Source organism: Drosophila mauritiana, chromosome 3L, assembly GCF_004382145.1.
Source record: "Drosophila mauritiana strain mau12 chromosome 3L, ASM438214v1, whole genome shotgun sequence".
Lineage (NCBI taxonomy): Eukaryota > Metazoa > Arthropoda > Insecta > Diptera > Drosophilidae > Drosophila > Drosophila mauritiana.
In genome coordinates, this window is record NC_046669.1 from 4,527,065 (window position 1) to 4,547,709 (window position 20,645).

Here is a 20,645-nt window from a genome sequence, read left to right on the forward strand (position 1 = left end):
GAAATAGGGACAGGGGTCGACAATGGGCGTAAGTTAGGTCAACGGCAGCCCATTAAATAGATTGATGACCAGGCCAACATCGACTTGGGAACTATGTCAATCGAGACAGTAAACTGACGGAAGGAAGGTTACAAGTTGCAGCTCAGTAGTCGAAGTATATAGAATCAACTAGTCACCAAATTAAATCAAAATCCATACGCAAAAATGCGGAAGGTGCCCCAATATTATCAGTTGCTGCCCTATAAGATCCAAAAGATATTGCTATATCGGTTCCTATTTGCCACATTACTCTGCTCATGGCTCGACTATCAGATGCTGATGATTTTCTTAGCCATCAATTTGTTCGAGGTGATGAGTCCACTGGTTTCCGTCACTGAAATCCTGCGATGGACTCTGTTTTCGGTGTATTCCTCGGTACTAATGTTGCTCATACGTGTGAGCACGATAGGATTTGCTTTGGTATTATGCCACATACATTATAGCAATCCCCGATGCTTCGAAAACAACATGTTGAGGATAACTTACGAGTTTCCTATTAGACTTGGCCTGATTGCATCGATACTCTCTATAACCATGACTACCAGCTGGCTTTTTGCATCCTTTGTGGACTTGAACAATGGGAATTACTTGCTGGGAGGATCCTGGTATTATCTCATGACCTTTGGCTGCTTTTGTGGGATTTCCTATTATCAGAAGAGTCATGGCAGGTGCCTGCGAAGATTCCCAATGCCCATTGTGCATTTGAATATGAAGGAGTGTCTGCTTCAGATCTGGTGTAACCAATTAAAGACTTCTGCCAAAGCGGCCATCGTTCCGACCTTATTATTTGCCTCGATCTACTGGCCAACCATGGGTTTCCTGGACACTACCGAATTAGGCGGAGTGACCACTGGATGTTCTGTTATTATAACGCAACCCAAAAGACTTTTCCAAGCTTGGTTACTTGCCACCCTGATCCTAGTCAAACTGCATATCGTTCCGAAATTTTATGGTCTCATTCTTCAGCGGCAACTATCACTTATTTGTGATTTAAGACACCTGCACAAGTATACAGATATAAATCTATTCAATCTGATATGGGAACGCTTTCAATACTTTTTCTGCATAATGCGTATGAGACCAATGCCCGGGGATATACAAAGCCACAAATTTTCAATACCAGTAGCAATGGCTCTGGACACTGAGGAAATCTATGGATTTCAATTGCTGGCAGCCCGTGAGTTTTATGCCGCCATGTCGGGCAGCTTGTGCCTTGATTTGTTTAAAATGGAATTTGGCCAAGGAAATCGAAATTGGAGAGAGTTACGCGACATTATACTGGAAATGCTAGATGCATTTCTGGCCAGGATGGATTCCAGTTTGGCTCCGCGCATTACGGTCTGCCATTTGTTAAAGAGCAATAAACCCAAGTATCCTCAAATTCGTTTATTGGCAAAATCGACTCCTCCGCCACAACGTTTTTGTGTCCCCAGCACATGGAAGGGTTTATCGTTTCGATTGCCAATTGTTTCGCAGTACTATAGCTACTTGTACGACCTAGATCCTTTGGCCAATCTAAATCATGTGCTGCTGGCTGGGGAACCTCTTGTTTGGATCCTTCAAGGACTCGTCAGCATATGCGTAAGACTCTTGAAGGAAGACAAATTCGTCTACATTGAAAACGATCTGGGTCGCATTCTGGTGTATTTATTAAGGGTGGAGGAAAAGCTGAACGAGGCTAAGGAAATGAAGGTGCGAGGAAAACTATGCTCCAGCCATGATCATTTTATGAAGGCCATAAACCGTTGTTTATACAAAATGCTGTTTACCTGTAGCCCATATATGGAATACATTTTCGACGACGATATGTTGAGGAATACATTTAGAAAGAGGATGGAGTTGATACCCTAAGTTTGTTTACATTTCGCGTTTTTAAATTGGTGTGTTTTGCATTAACTTTTGCATAACTTTATTGAATAAAGTTTATATGTAAATAGTATTTTTAAGAGTTTCCAATCAATATTGCATCGGTATGATCTTTTTTGAAAATTCTCAAAAGTAGTAGTTTTCTGACAATCAAAGGGAAAATCCACTTGAAATTCTCTCCACTCAGGCAATCATCTCTACATTAATTCTTTTTTGTCACACTTGCCACGCACTTTCCACTTTTCCTCGCCTTCGCCGCTCTCCTCTCCTCTCTTCACTTCCCTCGCCTTTTCTCCTTTTCAGTTCTTATCAATAAAACGCTGCTGCTGTGCGCATTGCTTGCTGGCTAAGTGGCCAAACACGCACACATACACGCACAGCTGGCAGGGAAAGGAACAAAGGAGGAGCTAAAAGAGAGCGGTGAACAATTGAGTTTTCTACTTGTTCCGCTTCTTCCGTCTCCACTTCTGTTGCTTTGACTACTTTTTATTCGTTTGGATTCTCCTTATTGCACCTCCCACGCTGTGTTATCCCCTTCATCCGCCACCCGCTCCCCTTTTCGATTGACTCTTTGCCTTTGTGGTCGTCCGTATCATGTAAAACGCTTTGTGTGCAAAATAGGAAATTCGAAGAAGAAGAACAACAACATCGAGCGAACTGCGAGCAAAATAGAGAAATGAAAAGATCTCAACAAGTTTGCCGTTAGTCGAGCTAAGCAGATTTACTTGTTTGAGAGCATTTTGCGATTGCCATTTTGCAATGATTTAGCAAGGGGTCAAAGACGAGGGGGCACTAAAACGGAGGGCGAAGGGAATGGGGTTTAGGAGCGGACAGCGGACAAGCAGCATAATTGCCCAGTTGCACTCAAATGGATCTCCATTGAAAACCCCCACTCACCAATTAAGGGTTAAAGAGCAACAGACTCCAGAAGAAGCGGCCATAAAAATCTGTACAGTGATAAACGGCTATGATTTTCAACGACTAACATAAAAGGGCACAGATAAGATTTGTGACTCGGATTTAAATGTTTTTGGGAAAAGGTTTATTTAAGTATTTGCTTAAATGAGCTCCCCAAATTCGGATATCAATTCACCCTAATTAATCTTAAAGAAACAAATCGAGTTCTGACAAAGAAACGCTGTTAGGACTGGAATTCCTCTGTACTTCCTGAAATCCTGAAAGTTTCCTGTTTCGTTTTTAGTTACCTTTAAGCGATAGCCACTGTACTCAAAAAATGTGAAGCAAAGACAAACTATTTGCGGTCTTTATCAGCGGCTGGCCACAAAAAGTAAAAGGAGAAAAAAAGAAAGACAACTGAGGGAAAAAGGAAAGAAGTAGCAAAGACAGAAAACAGACGGCAGCAATGTTAATTGAAGGGGTTTTAATTTTTGGAGTGAGGGTGAAACTTTACTGCAACAGATAAGCTACAAATGTACAAAAAAAGAAACGAACAAATAAAAAAAATAAAAACAAATTTTGTGGCTTGAACTTCAAAGCACATGGAGCGATTTAGGGTAGAAGGGAAGAGGAGGGGTTAATAAACAAACCACCAAAAGGTAAATAAATAAGCACAAAATGCCGAAAATAGCGCACAAGGGATAAACCAGATGGAGAGAGCGAGAGGAAGAGAGAGAGAAGGAGCAGCTGCTGCGCCGACGCCTGCTGCTCTTGAGCTTCTTCTTTCCATCTCCCTTCCCCGCCCCCATTCACTCATCATCCAATGACTCTCCACAAATTGGAGGCAATTACAATAGCAGCAACAACAAATGCTCTTTGACTTTTTACAGCAGCCGGAGCAATAACTAAATACGGTAGACCCTCGATAAAGTGAATCAGAGACAATTTAGAGGTTGCTAATACATTTTTAGAACCAAACTATCATATAAAGCAACTAAAATTTCAACTTTACTCCAATTGGAATTTTAAATGTGTTTAAGCTCAAAAAGCCTGAAGAATAGTTATCGAAATAGTACAAACAAGTCTTAAGATTCGTTAAGTTAAGCTTTATTCCATTTCTTCATAATTTTTTCATCTTTCCACTTTTCACTGTACACATTATCATCTACAGAAGCATAAATAGAAATGCAGCGGGAGAGCAAATCTCGCACTCTTTTTTTTTTAGTTTTTGTGTTTACTTATTTGCGTTCATTGGCTTCTCTTCCTAACGGCACTTCGGGCCAAGGAGGTGCGAATGAAAAGGAGCTATAATCCGGTTTTATATCGCACTTACCTTTTTTAATTAGAATAAATCAAAACTTTGCTGCAGATTCCGATTCTCTTTATTTGCTATGAAAAGCAAAGCGGACTTTACAGTTACGCCTGCCGCTGTAGTTAAAGTTGTTGTTTTTACTGCACGGTCTGCGGGCCAAATAAAAACAACAAATACTATATTTTTGCTTTTTACTTTGGGCCGAACTTCGGCGCTAATTGGAAAAAGAGATGCGGGAAAGAGAGTGAGCAATGAAAACTATAATTAAACGCCAGCAAAAAAAGGTCTTAAATATCCTGCGGGCACAGCAACAACAACAGAGAGAAATACAGGAGGAAAACCGAAAGAAAGAAGGGGAGAAGTTAACAAAAAGTAACAGAAAGTTGCGGAGGAGAGGCGTTGGTCTCCGAGGGGGGAAAGGGATAGAAAAATACTCTTCCGGGAAAAAGAGAAAAGTTGGAAAGAGAAAAACTGCGCAGGATATTTTAGCCGCCTATGAAAAGTATTAATTTTGTTTTAAATGTTCACTGCGGGTTTCATATGTTTATTCTTGCATTATTGGCCACTCCGCTTTGTCACTTTACTTCGATTTTAATTTTTCCACTTCTTCATTCACCCAGTGAGTGTGTGCGTGCGAGGGAGATGGAGCGAGAGAGCGTGTTTGTGTTTCCACTGCAACTCCATTCTTCTTTCTCTTTTTTTCACACACACACACAGGGCACACACGCACACTCGCACATGGGGGAGTTGGAAACTTACGCGTCGCCGTTTTATTAATTTTTTTCAATTAGCAATCGCCCCTAATTCAGCAACTCCAAAACACTACAAAATCTCGTCGTACTTGAGCACTATTGTTTGTCGATAAGAAGCCGCCGAAAAACGCCGACCGAGGAGGAAAATCACCCGCGCTGGAAAATCGCGTCCGAGTCGTTCAACGGTGTATTTTAGAGTGAGAAGGAAAGTCGTGGGAAACTGCGGTGGATTTTAGAGAGAGATAGGAGACGCTCTGAAAGAGAGAGAGGGAATACACCCTCTGGTGATGGGCCAAGTTCGATATTAGCATGGATGCCTATCGATTAATCGATTTAAGATGATTTACCCCGGACTACAACCTAGTATTTCTGTTTTTGAATTACATTATTTAAGTTACATTTTCTTAAATTATAATGAATCATTTATATTTTTATAGAACATTTTGAAATTTTTTTCAATACTTCCGATACTATAATTGTTTTCCAACGATATCTCTAGTATCGACTTAAGACGCTGCAACGAGATCTTAGCCATTCAACATCACATTATAAACTTAGAAATGATCCTTGCTATTTGCGCTCAAAAAATGCCGTGATATTTTTAAATTTTATAAATAAGTGCATACGCATTTTTGTTTATATTTCTTATAAACAATAACCACTCTGTATAAAAAGTGTAATCGTATATCATATGTATTTTTATCAAATATATTTATTTAGTTAATAATTAACTATATTTGTTTGGTATTTTCGGTATACATGCATTTAGTATTAAAAGTATATTCTGCAGCGCCGGGAATTGGAGATTTTAAAAAGTCCGCGGTCACACTGCCCATCTGCAGAGGGTTCCTCTTCGCGAATTTGTCTTGTGCGCTCCGATTTCGGCTATATAGTGGCATCAAAGTGCCAAAAGTCGGACCGGCGCCAAAGTAAACCATCTTCTGAGCTCGCGAGTTCTTCCGATCGACGAAGAATAGAATAACATCGACTTTAAGGGAACTTAAGACCCGCCGACAGCACCGCAAAATGCAGTCGCACAGCAAAAAGCGCGTTTGTTACTACTACGACAGTAAGTTTTGAGCACTTAAATTAAGTAAAAGACCTACTAGATGCGTAATTTGTGATTACAAAGTGCCAGCTAGGTTTACCACGTCGACTTTGTGTTTTTTCCGCATCCACTTAGCATCAAGATGATAGCATTTTTGCAAATTTCAAGTTTTACGGCGACTGTACGACCGCGTTCCGGTCCACAGCGCACTTTTTCCATACGACCGCAGTGCGCTTGCATGCGTGTGTGTGTATGTACCTGATATCTCTCTTCCTCTTCTATGTGATTTTGTTGCTTTTTCGTTCGGGGCGAAAGTGCGACCACTGCGGTCGTTCGGGAAAAGTGCTGCTCTCAGACAGACGCCTCGCCGACAGTGGCCGTAAAATTTGTATTCCGCATAGCGTGGCAAATAATTACTTTTTCAAGGTGCTCATAATTGTGATTTTTGATCCCTAGGCGACATTGGCAACTACTACTATGGCCAGGGTCATCCCATGAAGCCGCACCGCATACGCATGACCCACAACCTGCTGCTCAACTATGGGCTCTATCGAAAAATGGAAATATACGTGAGTTATTTTATAAATATATTAAATAATAATAAATAAATATAAAATTTCCAGTGTATAGCAAATAGATTTAAACGCAAATATCTCTATTCCAGCGTCCCCATAAAGCCACTGCCGATGAGATGACCAAGTTCCACTCGGACGAGTACGTCCGGTTCCTGCGATCCATTCGGCCGGACAACATGTCGGAGTACAACAAGCAGATGCAGCGATTCAATGTCGGCGAAGATTGTCCCGTCTTCGATGGACTGTACGAGTTTTGCCAACTCTCCGCCGGAGGATCCGTAGCTGCGGCCGTAAAACTGAATAAGCAAGCCTCGGAGATCTGTATCAATTGGGGTGGTGGACTGCATCACGCCAAAAAATCGGAGGCCTCGGGCTTCTGCTACGTCAACGACATTGTCCTGGGAATTCTGGAGCTGCTTAAATACCACCAGCGTGTTCTCTACATAGATATAGACGTGCATCACGGCGACGGCGTGGAGGAGGCGTTCTATACCACCGATCGTGTGATGACGGTCAGCTTCCACAAGTACGGAGAGTATTTCCCGGGCACCGGCGATCTGCGAGACATTGGCGCCGGAAAGGGGAAGTACTATGCGGTGAATATACCTCTGCGTGATGGCATGGATGATGACGCGTACGAAAGCATATTTGTGCCCATTATCAGCAAGGTGATGGAAACATTCCAGCCGGCAGCCGTGGTGCTGCAGTGTGGCGCCGATTCGCTGACTGGCGATCGGTTAGGTTGCTTCAATCTCACCGTCAAGGGTCACGGCAAATGCGTGGAGTTCGTGAAGAAGTATAACCTGCCGTTCCTGATGGTCGGCGGTGGTGGTTATACCATTCGTAACGTATCCCGCTGCTGGACCTATGAGACCTCCGTGGCACTGGCCGTGGAGATAGCCAACGAACTGCCCTACAACGATTACTTCGAGTACTTTGGACCCGATTTCAAGCTGCACATAAGCCCCAGCAATATGACGAATCAGAATACATCCGAGTACCTGGAGAAGATCAAGAACCGTCTGTTCGAGAACCTGCGCATGCTGCCCCACGCTCCGGGCGTTCAAATCCAAGCGATTCCCGAGGATGCCATCAACGATGAGTCCGACGACGAGGACAAGGTCGACAAGGACGATCGCCTGCCACAGAGCGACAAGGACAAGCGCATTGTGCCCGAGAACGAGTACTCCGATTCGGAGGATGAGGGCGAGGGCGGTCGCAGGGATAACCGGACGTACAAGGGTCAGCGAAAGCGGCCGCGTCTCGACAAGGACACCAACAGCAACAAGGCATCCTCAGAGACGTCCAGCGAGATCAAGGACGAAAAGGAAAAGGGTGAGTGATTAAAGATTAGTCATTTTAAATATAGTGGTTCTATTTTTATTTAAACCCTACTAACTAAATGATGATGCTGTTTTCAGGTGACGGAGCTGATGGCGAGGAGTCGACGGCGTCCAATACGAATAGCAACAACAACAGTAACAACAAGAGCGATAATGACGCCGGAGCGACAGCTAATGCCGGATCCGGATCGGGATCAGGTTCCGGTGCCGGAGCCAAGGGCGCCAAGGAGAACAACATTTGACGTGGCGGCCGCAATTGGTTATAGAAGCCAATTAAGCGACCGCCGAAGTACAAGCCACCGGATTTCACCTAGCGTCGTCTCATCACCGCGCCCCCTCTCCAACAAGACCCCTAGCCATGTCCAGGCCCCTCCATAAGGTCCCACTGCGATCGGTCCGTTTTTTAGTGGGTATAATCCCCAGGGGGAAAAATCAGTAATCAGTGAGCGGAACATAAACTCATCGTAGGCTTAAACACAATTTATTTTAAGATCGAAGGTATATAGGTAAGCAAAAAGTGTATGCATTCTTAAAAGCGATCCAATGTGGCGAATAACGCAGAAACTAATTTAATCAAATAAAAATATTTATACGTACGTAAAAGCCTTTGGATTTTAATGGAAAATTAATTGAGCAGCTACCTTTAAATTTATATTTTATTTTTGGAAGTATTGGTTTTCCCTTTTATCTTGAGTAAATAAATTAAATTAAGTAAAAAAACGTAAACGTTTCCACATTTAGTTTTCTTTTCTTTGTAACAAACAAAACGATTATTTTTAACAATTTATTTGTATTTTAACTAGGTCTAGCTAACAATTTTTAAGTTTTTAACTTTGAGTTCCTAAGTTGAGGACGTTGTGGCATTGGGGAAGAGGATCCACTGGGGGTTTTCCCGCCCACCAGTTGACAGTTTGTGACTAGTCTGCGAGGTTTTCCACGGATTGGAGTGGGCGGAGAACTGGAAACTGGCTGCGGTGCTAATCCAGCGATAATATCGAGTCGATGCTGGTGCGATTGCTGCGCGGCTGCAGGCGCGGTCCACCCAAGTAACTAATTGGATTCGCGAACTGGCGCTGCAGCAGTGAGTTCTCCAGGAAAAGCGTCGGCGGCGGGGGTGGGCGCGTCACTTTCGAGTGATGCTGTCGCATCGGCACCAATGGGGGTATTCCACCCGGCTCCTCCGGATTTTTCGCTGGCAGGGAGAACCCATTGGCATTTGTGGCTACATCAAAGGACTGCTGCTGCTGCTGCTGCTGCTGCTGCTTTGAAGCCTCTGTGTCATCGGGCGCTTTGTGGCGGGATTTGTGTTCCTGTGGCTGCCGCTGCTGCGCTTTCTGGGGGAGATTGGGCATGAAAATGGCATCAGGACGTTGGATGGGATGCTGGATTCGGTGTGGCGTGTCGGGAAAAATCGGTGGGCGGTGGGCGGTGGGTTGGGAATTCGGGAATTTAGATCAAATATTTTTCAGGGTTTAATTCTATTTGGCTTTAGTCAAAGTGACGTTCAATGGACATGGACGGTAGTGAGGGGTTCATGTTTGCGTGTGTCCAGAGAAGAGATAAAGTTTTATAATTATTTAAAGGCTTTGAAAGATAGACAGAGTGGATAGCGCAGGGGGAATGACTGTTATTCAAGCTGCATTTTCAGCTGGCAAAAGTTTATTTCAGTTTTTTTTTAACGAGATTTTGGCACCTGTCGTGATTTGGCACTTTATGTTGTTAATAAATGCACTGAACTGACATGAAGGTGTACACATAAAACATTTAGGGGACTATATAAATAAAATAAGAGGCATAGATGCGTTCCTACACAATTAATTAGTTTAAATAAGCAAATAAAAGCTGATTTAATATACGAAGTTTAATGTTAACTCGTTAATCAAGCTGTCTATTTAAGCAACTATATTTTATTCTAATAATCAATTATTTATTCCCTTTTCTCTAAGTGCACGCTTTGTGTGTGCATCTCCTGTATTGCATTCCGGATGGCGGACCCCGTCCAAAATCCATTATGCTGCCCCATAAGCCCGGCCCCAAGGCTCCGGCCAACAAAAGGCGCCACGTCAGGAGCCCGGATGGTGTCTTGGTTACACGAAACCCGCCAGTCACTTCACGGAACTTTCTATGGCAGCTCCACAACGAGTGTTCCCGATTCCGCCCTCCCTATTTTCACGCAGCAAGGGGCGTGGCATCGTCAGCATCAGAGGAAAATCAAGAACAAGGCAGGCGGCCAACGCGTTTCAGTCAAGTGCAAATGTGTTGGCCATGTAAATGCATCGCTGTCGCCTCCCAATGGAGGAAGTTAGCAAAGAGATTGCATATAGGCCTGCTAAATATCCTAGCTAGAAAATAATGAGTATTTAAATTACCTACTCAAATTAAAAACCAATTTAACCCAACTGAAATCAAAGTTAAAGTTTGTATACTATTATTCAAATAAAATAAAAATCAGTATAGCAAACAAATAGACACTAAGTGGATTACAACTCTCTGCCATGGGGTATAGAAAAAGGCATTTAAAATTTTCTTTTTCCCTGGCATTTGCGCTTTTCATACTTTTCCATTTCGCATTTGCATGGGACGACGTTTCATTTCAGTTTCATTTTCAGTTTTCCAGCAGTTTTATTGTTCTTGGCCGAAGGTTACTGGAGGAGGCACTGGAGCAGTGGCAGCTTGCAAACAATAAGTAAAACTTGCACTTTCATCCAGCGCACTGACACTGACACACTTCCTGTAGCCCCTAGGACCTGCCACGCCCCTTTCGGGGCTGCTTTGGCAGGCGTATTAACATTGTTGTTTCCCCACATTTTTCATTGCATACTTCGCGGCGCGTGCATTTCGAATATGTTTGTATTACGACGAACTTTGCCAACTCATCGCACAAAGGTGGAAAATTCCAATTTATTACCTGCAGCAAGCGGAAAAATGTTGCTATTTTATGAGATATTTTACAAAATATTTGTTTTATTATTAAACACTACTTTTGAATAGCTGGAATGACACAATCATAAAAACAATTGATATTTAATATAAGAAATTAATTTGAGAAGGACAAATTTCATCATTGAAAAATGTGATATATATTTCCAGTGAAATTGTTATGTTTTTCAAAATGCATTGCGTTATATTTATTTTCCCCTTATGTATTAACTCATATGTATTATATTTTAACGAAAGCACACAAATATATGGACATTCATTTTGGAAGGGTGGCGGTGGAAATATATATTTATTACACATGTTGAACAATGTAAGCACAAGTTTTGCCGGTCATTTGGTCGATGGTCAACAAGCAAATGCCTTGTTAACCATTATGGGCCATGTTTTAATGTGGCAACACACAAGCGACAACAACCAGAACGAAAAACGACAATAACTTTTCGCATTAAATGAATGCCAAGTGGCATTGAGACGCACTGGGGCAGCGGAAAAGAGATGGAAAGTTCGGGAAAATATAGGGAAAAGCGAAAGAGCCGAAACAAAGCAAAGAAAAAGTTTGCTTTTTTCAACTTTTCAACGCGGAAATTAATAACAAATTGCTTTAAGCCAGCATGACGATTACGTTCAGTCAGTGCTTTCAGTGGTGGCATTTTTTAAAATATTTATAAACAGTTTATAAATTAGAAATATATTAATTCGAGAATTTAATAATAAAATTAAAAATAAAATGCTAAGTAGCCAATTATGTAGATTTTTAGATTATACTGACTTTAAATCTATAATTTCGAATTAAAATTATTTATCAGATTTAACATTTGAATATTTATCATCATTGCTATTAATATATTTTAGCTTTTTTAATGATTAATTATGCCATCTCTATCTACTCGATTGTTGGAAAAAAAGTATGTAAACACGCTTATATCCTTGCGCATATCCTGATTTTCCGTGACCACGCCTTGAGCTCAGCATGGCCGCAAAAAAAAAGTTTTTCCAGCACAATAAACACTTCATTGCGCACTTGAGTTAATTTGTCAAGAAGGCCAGACGCATATGTTGAAATTATTGTAAAAGTTTCGAGTGGCAGCGAAAGATGTCCTGATGGGTTTTCATTAGGCACAGTGAACTGTAAAGCGAAATTTTCTTCTATTTTTCAAATTTTCACTGCTGCTGGACCATAGCAATTGTTGTAGAACATGAATAATGCATGTTGTAAAAGTTTAATGAAAATGCACGAAAAAGGAAAAGCCGCAGATTCCCCAATGGAAACAAACAAACTGCTACTAGACACACAAAAAGTCGCAAAAAAGTTGACCAAAAAGTAATAATTAGAGCTAGCTGCCAAAAAATAAGAAAATCGGTGTCTGTGCCCATTTTCCTTGATTCCTTTTCTGGAATTAAAACAAAGCTTTCCTGAATTCTAGGAAATTATTAAAATGCATATTTAATTGCATACAGAAAGTGAAAAGAAAAATATTCCTAGTTTTCGCAGAGTTTATAATATCGAAGCTATTATTACTTTGAAAATATTGTTACATGACATTTCTAAATTCAAATTTAACGCGTCAAAAAATGTTGATACCTTATAATAAGGACCTTAAAAAAGAGTTTATTTTTGTGCAACTATTTGGCAGCAGCCATAAAATAAATTTGTGGAAAATTGCGAAAAACGCACAGCTGCGGAGCGGCGAAAACCCTTCGGACTCCTTGGTGTCCTGCTTTGTTTTACGCTTCGCTTTAGATGAGCTCCACTCTCGTCGCCATTGTCCTTAGTCCTTTGCCCCCCTTCCATCGTCCTGGCTCCTGCTGTTCAATAAAGTGTAATTCGTGCGCCACTTTCATGTGCATTCATTTGTCGCACCACTCACAGACACAGCACTCACACCATCGCAGCAAGCACCACTCCGTTGCACGCACACACACACTCACATTGTGCTTGGCGTACATGGCGTATGAGTGACATTTAATTAAAATTTATGTAGTCTAAAAAGGCAAGCATTTTTCTACAACCCCCTTTGGCCTGTTCAAATTTATGCAACGCCCCATTTTGTTTGAGTTGTATTAAATGTTCGCAGTTTCGCCGACCGGGTTTTTTGGTAATCATGTGCAAATTTGTTTTTACACCCATTACAAGTGCAGGTCGACGCCGACACTTTGCTCTCTGACAATTACGACTGGGCGAATAAGTATACATAATCAAATATTTAAATGGGAAATTGCACTTTTGCCGGGGCAAAGATAAGATGTGAATGTGAGGGGCATTTGCCCCGTCACTTTGGCTTTCACAAATGACTGAAGTTTAATTTAAGTTTTAGTTTGGGTTAAACTCTATCTTTTCGACTGTATCTCAGATATTCTTGATTGTAAATGGATGAGGTCGTTTACTTAAAGTGGAAAGCAGTATATTTATGAATTCAAAGGATGTACGGGCGAATAAGTGTTTCTTTAGAAGGAATATGTTTTCACATTTCTCCAATTATTTATAATTTTCAAAGTGTTTTATTGTCTTAATTTAAGCTTATAATATTTATAAATGTAAAAATCACTTTTGCTGTTCTTAACAAGAACTTCTTATACTAAATAACATTGTTCATAATTTCACTTTTTCTCCTTTGCCTGCTGTTTTTTCTTGCTTAACATCAGTTGATGGATGTGCATGCGTCGATAGTAAAGATTTCTTTGCAGATTCTTTTTGAAGAGCGTCTCCCTGGCCAGAATCTCCAGATCCTCGAAGCTACACTGCCGTATATTCTGCTTGGTTTGAGCGATCAGCTCGCTGGTCAGGTGAATTTTGGTGACTGAAACCCGAGAGACATGGAGTTTTCTCCTTCTTAGCTCTTCACGATGCAAAAACATAGCGTATGCGGCGGTGGGTGACTTCGGTGATGAATCCACCGAGTGCTGGGTAGGATTCTCCTTGGAGTTATCCTTAACTTCCTTCTTTTGCTCTATGAGACACATCATGACCGTGTGGTTGCTTGACTCCGTTTGCTGGTTGCATCAGAGTGGCCGGCTTATTTTATATGCAATCTTTTTCCTGACCTGCCCATTCATAAGACCCACGGCCGCAGGTCAATCGGTTGCCCAGACCGAAAACTGACCTGAATGCACTGTTTTTTTCGACACTAATTTTTTTACAGCCAGCGGGTGGTGGTGGATTAAAAAAATGTAATCCCATTCATTACCTAAAAAGTGTCGTAAAGTTCTCGGGAGTAGCGAAAAAAATACACCTTCGTTGGACTCATGGTCGCTAATCCGGATATATAACCGGATTAAGTCAAACTAAAATGTTTATGAGTCGAGCGACTCTTCCATGGAGTTCTCTCATGCTCTAGCTCGTCCTGGTTTTTGCGGTCTCATCGAATGCTGTGCTGTTCGGTTTACGTGTTGCTAATCCTTTGGCCGCATGTCCTGGCAATTAGCGTCATAATGAAGCGACAGCTGAGATCCACGGCCTTTATTTTCTGGAAAATTCACAGCGAAGGGGGTGAAAACCAGACATTCGAAGAGGAGCTGTAGTACGGCTGGAGGCCAGGCCAAATGACCAGCTGACCCAATTTGTAAACATCCAAACCAAATATTTGACTTTGATCGCAACTTCTTTATTATTCATCAGATGGACAGTGGAGCGGAATGGATTTTATTTGAACAAAATGCTTGTAAATATATTCCACTTAGTTTATGCTATATACATATATTAAACATTTTTAAGTGGCTTAAGCAAATTCTATAAGTTCTTCAAGCCATCTGATATATGATTTAGATACTTGCATCCGATTCATTCCACTGTGCCTCCGCAATGTTGCTTTCTCATAAATTTTTGCTTCCGGCCAAAAGGGCGATATAAACTCATTACATTGACTTGCCTGCTGTTGATGTTGTTGCCACTTTTGATGGGGCAGCCACTGCTTATTCCATCGCCTTTTCCACCCAAAATATTTGAGAGCTCATTTTTTGGGTTTCATCATCGAGAAAAAAAGGGTTTTTTGGCCAACCCAAACCTCGTTTCTATGTGCGAAAATCACAACATTTTAATCTCATAATCTGAATTTATGTGCAGACTCAATTTCGTTATACTTAACGACATTTTATGCGGTTATTTTATGCAGTCAGGAGCCGAAACTGAAGGAGTCCCCGACTGGCTATATAAGCTACCCTTTTTCACACCAACACCCTTTGCGGTTCAACACTCAAAAAAATAAGGGTTAACATTTTTGAGGAGTTCTCTAGTTAAGAAGAATGCTTTAAGTATTAGGTGAAAAATTCTAAAGATAAATTAGCTAAGTTTCAGATTTAGTTATTTTAGTTAGATGCAGTTCAATATCCATATTTGTCTACCTTTTGAATACACTTTTTTCTTGCAGTGCACACTTTAAGTAGATCATATAGGGGAGCCGGTGCATGTGTGTCTGAGCTTCTATGAGTACTTGAGATTTTCTATGGTCGCACAAAACACATTAGTTAAAAGTACTGACCAACAAAGCCACTAACAAGCTGTTGGTAACCGTCCCCCATGAAATCCCCACCTCTAACCCCTTCCCCCGTAATATACACCATTTTCCCCATTTCCCCCACACATATTGAAGTGCCATTATGTGAGCTTCACTTTTTCCATCTTTTCCGACTCCAAGGCTCCTTGTTGTTGTATCAATCTCGACGACGCCCTCCTTTTTTGTTGTTGTCGCTGTCAGCATTTTTGCTGTGCGAAAGTTTTTTAATAAACGCATTTAAATGAATTGATGTATGGGCGAGTTATTCTGCGTAATTTCTCATCATTTAATATGAAAGAAGTTAAAGTTGTGTTCTCGTTTCCTGGCCGAAGAACTTTTATTACATTCGTATATCACACAGTACAGAATGGAATTTACAAAAAACAAAAAGTTGTGCACTTCTTAAAACTTAATGGAGGCAACTTTGCGTTGCAGCTAAGTTAATTTTGTGCTTAAATCTAAAAAGGTATCAATTTACATGTAAGTTTATGAGTTTGAAGAGGTTATTGCTAAGTGTGCGCTTGATATTAACTACACCAAAATTACAAAATAACTGCTAAGCAAATAAGCATATTAACAATTACAAAAGATTCCAAAGCTTGCTTAAATTTATTAGTTGGTATGAAGCATATTTCCCACTAATTCTGGTAATAGTTTGGTTTTCTATAGTACGAAATCCTTTAGTCCTTCTTCAAATGTATTTAAGTCAAAGTCTTAAATTCTTTGCCAGTTTCGAATCAAGTTGTTGCAACATTTGATGTAAAAAGTTTATGCCATTCTGTATTTTTTTTTGAGGAATATTCAAGACGATGGGCAGACAGTTTTCTTTATACACAGCAATCCAAGGACTTGCCTCTTTTCAATTTATATTATTTGTTTTGCCTTTGTCTCTGTCGCACTTTTGACTCGCTTTTATTTATACAAATTGCTTTTGTTTTTCTGGCTCTTTCGCTTGCAGCCTTCGTGCCTGGTTGGTTTTGGCCGGGTTTTTTTTGTTTTTTGTTTTCTTGCCATCAATTCGGCTAAATATTTATGCTTTTATACATATTTTCAGGAGTCATTTTGGCATTCGTCTCGCTGCGACAGTTTTTGCGACAGTTTCCCAGCTTCAATTCCTGGTGGTGGTGGCCCGTCTATTGACGCCATGGTATCCATTTTGTTTGCCGCCCGCTTTGCGATTTCCATTTCCATTGCTGTTGCCGCTGCTGTTGTTGGCCAAATCCACATCCGTTTCGGCCACGATTGGCGGCCCCCAAGAAACTTGTCGCCGCACTGTGGCCGGTCCAACTGCAGTTGCTCCTCCGGCTGCACCACTTCCTCCTGGCTTCCTCCGCTTGGAGCTCGACTGCTGCTGGAGTCCAACTCCTCGTTGGGACAGTTGTCGTTGCGGCGGCAGCTGCTTTTGCATTTCATGTTGCTGCTGTCAAAGTGCACAAATGTTTCGTATTGCTTTTTATTAAAAACTTTTTCGACTCTCCCATCTCGGGTTGGTGTTTTAGTTATATATTTTAATATTTCACATGCAGCTCTTGACTTGATAGATGCATTCCTCTTAAAAAATACTGTGTGATTAGTTTTGTTCATACCTTCATGCTGGGTTTTATTGGACTTTTTTCTTTTTTTTTGTTAATTAACATGCGCGCAGGAGATTCGTAAAGCTCACTTGTTAGTTATGCGATATTTGCATATTTGATGCTGGAGCAATCAATTGAAATTCACCAATTTTTCATTGTACCTTTTCAAAGAAGGTAGGAAAAAAAAATATTACCAGAATTATGGACTCATTCAAGAGTGAAATTTGAGTCGCAGACCCCAAAAGCTCATTGTGTTTTACCTCTATTGTTCGTTTTTAAAGTCATTGTTTTGTGCTTGAAAAGCAGAGTGAAAGCATTGAATTTGCTTCTAATCAGTCAATACAATTTTAATTGCAGCGAAATTTATCGACTGTTATAAAATAGCAAACATTTCATGTTTTCTCGGCTTAAAAATACTTACTGAGCATAATAAATCAGTTGAAATTTTTCTAGCCTTGAAACCACAAAACATCTCTAATCAGCGACTTTTTCCAATTTATTTATTAAATTGTGGTCTGCTTTTAATTTACACATCATTAGCTCAGTTTGACTTCTTTGCCTTCATTAAGATTTATATGAAACTTGAGCAAACACGGGAAAATCTGTGTGATGGCCCCACCATGTGGATGTGGGTGCTTTTTGGGCATGTCGAACACTTTGTTGCTTTTGCTTTGCTGCTGCTGCATTTTGTGGGGGCGTGGGTTTCGTTTTTGCATTCTAAGCTCGTAATGAGTTTCACCGCAGCATTGTGGTAGCTGGCAAAGTTAAGTGCGTGCTGCGTTTGCGGCAGGCCGAAATGAACAGTGGCCAGGGGAGCGGTGGGCGGAACTGCTGGAAAATCTGGGAAAGCGTGCAAGAAACGGAGCAGAAGTAGCAGCAGCAGCAGAAGCGCTTGCAACGCAAGATGAAAGAAAAGCGCAAAGACGCCCACAAACATTTTTGAATAAAAAGAAACTTGGCATGCATGACAGGAGCAACCTCAGTGGAATCAGCACGAGGAGGAGCATGAGCCACAGCCAGCAGCTGATGCACTTGCACTTTTTGGGGCTGCTTAAACAAAAGATGCAGCTTCCAGCTTCGATTTTCACTACAGTGAAGCCAACTCAAAAAGCACGCATAAATTAAAAATTAAAAACATTTAATTATTGAAGCTGCAGACTACACAAAAGGGTAATAAATATAATCATATGAATTTTCATAAATTTATAGACAAATTAATTTATTAAGTTGTTACTTGATTAATTAATTCATATTTGTTTTTCCATTGCTGATTACAAATTAATTACGTTTAAATTTGTATAACAAATTCAATAAAACATAATATATGATTAACTACAGAGAAAAATACACTCATTGCTATAAATTACCTTAATTATTCAATTAATATTTTTCTAATTGCCTGCGAATTAATTATAAAGCCACACTTTATACAATTTCCACAGCAAGCGATAGTGACAAAAGAACGCCCATCTTCAAAAGGGGTAATTAATGAAATGAACTTTTTGATGCCAAAGTTATTAAACCATAAAGACGCTTTTCGGATAACCCACTGTACCAACTCCTTCAAGGAGCAGACTCCTTGCTCACTCACTCCTTTTGGATGGCGAAACTTTTTGATTTTGAGGCAGGAAAAAAGTTTTGAGTGCGCTTCAATTTCGGTTGCTTTGCAATCAGGCTTGCGAGTAGACGCCGCAAGTCAAGTGGAAATGTGGAAAGTGGAAAGCGGCGCGGAAACGGCGGGAAAATGTGGGCCGCCTTGGGCGGCAGACAAAGCCGCACGCACTGTGCGCTTTGCACAACTTTCGCCATTTTTCGGGTGTCACCGAAAAAACGCCATGGGAAAATAGAGAAGGAAAATTCATAGCCCGATTTGAATGTGCAGCGATTGTTTCCGGGAAAGTGCCGGGAAAAATTCAATTTGGCTGCAGCTTAAGCTCAGACAAAGTACACGCTAAGTAAGCTCAAAAGTAACATGCAACCCCCTCGATAGACACTTTTCCAGCTAAAACTACATGAAAGCCAATAAGTTCAATATTTTGCTTTTCCAATTTCCTCATCGAGAAGCCTCTGGAAAACCAGGGGCGACGGAATAGGGACTTCGAACTTCGGTGAAAGTTTGTTTTTGGGCGTGCCGAAAAGTCGATGCAAAAGTTGAAAGTTCTTGCTGCGTTTGTTGCTTAGTTGAAGGTTTTGTCTTAAGTTTTTTGGCCAAAAGAGTTTCTGGTCACCGCCATGCATATACAATCCATATAAATCATGGACAGGCACTTGATAAGCAAGAAGGCCGACTTGCCCCATCATGCTGCCATAAATTATGGCCTGCAACAATTGTTATTCTTGTGACAAAAGTTCATTGGTAAAAAGCATGATTTTCCAAGCAGGAATTTCCTCGGTTTTTTTCCTCGACGCATACTCATTTAGGAAACGTCTTTTTAACAAAGCATCAAGGACATTACTCGCACCACCCACCACCCCCAAATGCAGTTCAATTTAGTTTTGTTCATAGGTATTTCAACTTTTGTGCTGCGCAGAGCACTTTTTCTATTAAATAACATTTTAGACAATTGGCTGGGTTGCAAAAACCAAAGGGGAAGCGACTGCCGCTGGCAAGAAATTGCATTGATGCCGCTTAAGAAATTGTCCTGGCCACAACACAGCCAGGCGAAGGGTTTTCCTTTTTGCCACGGCTAACAAAGGGAAAAGAATTGGCCAATATACAAAGAAAACGGGCGAAGAGAAGACATGAAAAACCACACGCACACACAGAAATCGAAAACTTTCAAAGAGATGTAAAAACTATCAAGTAACGAACATTCAAGGGCCATTCTTACACACATTTAATGCTCCAAAAGAATGGCTTTTATCCTTAAACTTGAGAAGTTTGGAAGCGTTTTCATTGAAATGAAAATTAATTAAATAAAGTGTGGGGCAGTTTTGGAAATATTCTAAGCCTCTGGTACGCAACAAACTCGTATTAAGTCCTTTAAGGATGTAAATACCTTTTAAGCTGATATCTGGTTTCCAATCAACATAAATATATTCATAAATTATATGTTTATTATGTTTAAGGCTGAGAAAATTCAATCATAATCCGGTTAATTCATTTTCACATCACCGGAAATAACCAAAAGCCACGCAAAAATCATAGCATATTTTTTGGGGCTCGACTTCGTCAGCCACCTTCGCTGCAATTAATGCATTCAACTTGATAGTGCACTTAATCGGCTTATGCAATAATTGAGAAATAATTGAATTGACTCGATTGGCAAAAGCATTGTTCGGCCCAATGTCTATTGGCCTGGCCAATTTCGTCGCGTTAAGCCAATTGTCAATAGTTTCGCCCCCGTTACTCACCGCACCTCTTTTTTTTTGTGCTCGCTCGGTTTGTGTTAAATTTAATTAAACAGTCACACCATAAGCACATTCAATATCAACAATTAAAACGACACGCACAAAATCACATCGCAGTACGCAATGGTGTGTGTGCTGCCATTATATTGTGATTAAATATTTTTAAAATACATCTGAAACTGTTTGTTGCTATTCAAATATGCACAACGAAAGCGTGGAGGGAAATATTTTCACAAGTTTTGTTTATTTAGTTAAATTCAATTAAATGCAATTTAATTAAACGGAACATTTTCCAAAGTTGATAATGGCCGCCAGGCACTTTGCAAAAGAAACGACACATACACATGCACAGCAAACAAATGCCACTAAGAATGTATTTTAAATATGGGTTACAACTGAAAACGATTTCTTATGCTAATAATAACCAACATGATTATTAGATTAATTATTAATAAAAA

General features: G+C 40.6%; 5 protein-coding genes across 11 annotated transcripts in view; 2 read left to right on the forward strand and 3 right to left on the reverse strand.

Moving 5' to 3' along the window:
• LOC117139331 (tyrosine-protein kinase Src64B) overlaps nt 1-5,077 on the reverse strand; it is a 36,461-nt gene extending 31,384 nt beyond the window's left edge. Inside the window, exons 1-2 of one of the 2 annotated variants that reach the window (XM_033301577.1) lie at nt 4,874-5,077; nt 4,136-4,263 (exon numbers count right to left, since the gene is read on the reverse strand). The gene's annotated coding sequence lies outside the window, so the exon portion shown is untranslated. Of the gene's footprint in view, nt 1-4,135; nt 4,329-4,873 lie in introns of both variants that reach the window. The other variant, XM_033301578.1, reaches the window with a different exon arrangement.
• LOC117139330 lies at nt 78-2,073 on the forward strand. The gene has a single exon (XM_033301576.1). It carries the CDS (start codon nt 205-207, stop codon nt 1,888-1,890), a length of 1,686 nt encoding a protein of 561 aa, XP_033157467.1. The 5' UTR covers nt 78-204; the 3' UTR covers nt 1,891-2,073.
• A 604-nt stretch (nt 5,078-5,681) lies between the features above and the next one.
• On the forward strand, nt 5,682-8,435 carry LOC117139003 (histone deacetylase HDAC1). Its single transcript, XM_033301096.1, has 4 exons — nt 5,682-5,935; nt 6,371-6,483; nt 6,579-7,824; nt 7,911-8,435. The coding sequence occupies exons 1-4, from the start codon at nt 5,893-5,895 to the stop codon at nt 8,072-8,074; spliced, it is 1,566 nt and encodes a 521-aa protein (XP_033156987.1). The 5' UTR covers nt 5,682-5,892; the 3' UTR covers nt 8,075-8,435.
• A 173-nt stretch (nt 8,436-8,608) lies between these two features.
• The window catches only part of LOC117139001 (contactin-associated protein-like 2), a 57,464-nt gene continuing 45,427 nt past the window's right edge, over nt 8,609-20,645 (reverse strand). The window contains exon 21 of one of the 6 annotated variants that reach the window (XM_033301089.1): nt 8,609-9,214. In XM_033301089.1, coding sequence (XP_033156980.1) covers nt 8,810-9,214 — 405 coding nt within the window. In that variant the 3' untranslated portion in view covers nt 8,609-8,809. Of the gene's footprint in view, nt 9,319-15,569; nt 16,683-20,645 lie in introns of those variants that run through there. The other 5 variants (XM_033301088.1, XM_033301092.1, XM_033301093.1 and 2 more) reach the window with 5 other exon arrangements.
• Nucleotides 13,306-13,898, reverse strand: LOC117139006. Its single transcript, XM_033301099.1, has one exon. It carries the CDS (start codon nt 13,734-13,736, stop codon nt 13,371-13,373), a length of 366 nt encoding a protein of 121 aa, XP_033156990.1. The 5' UTR covers nt 13,737-13,898; the 3' UTR covers nt 13,306-13,370.

Bases quoted from the DNA above. Each gene is read 5' to 3' on its own strand.
- LOC117139006 (XM_033301099.1), bottom strand. From the start codon at position 13,736: ATGATGTGTCTCATAGAGCAAAAGAAGGAAGTTAAGGATAACTCCAAG.
- LOC117139330 (XM_033301576.1), top strand. From the start codon at position 205: ATGCGGAAGGTGCCCCAATATTATCAGTTGCTGCCCTATAAGATCCAA.
- LOC117139003 (XM_033301096.1), top strand. From the start codon at position 5,893: ATGCAGTCGCACAGCAAAAAGCGCGTTTGTTACTACTACGACA. The intron at 6,484-6,578 runs GTGAGTTATTTT...TCTCTATTCCAG, and splicing joins ATCGAAAAATGGAAATATAC to CGTCCCCATAAAGCCACTGC. The intron at 7,825-7,910 runs GTGAGTGATTAA...TGCTGTTTTCAG, and splicing joins CAAGGACGAAAAGGAAAAGG to GTGACGGAGCTGATGGCGAG.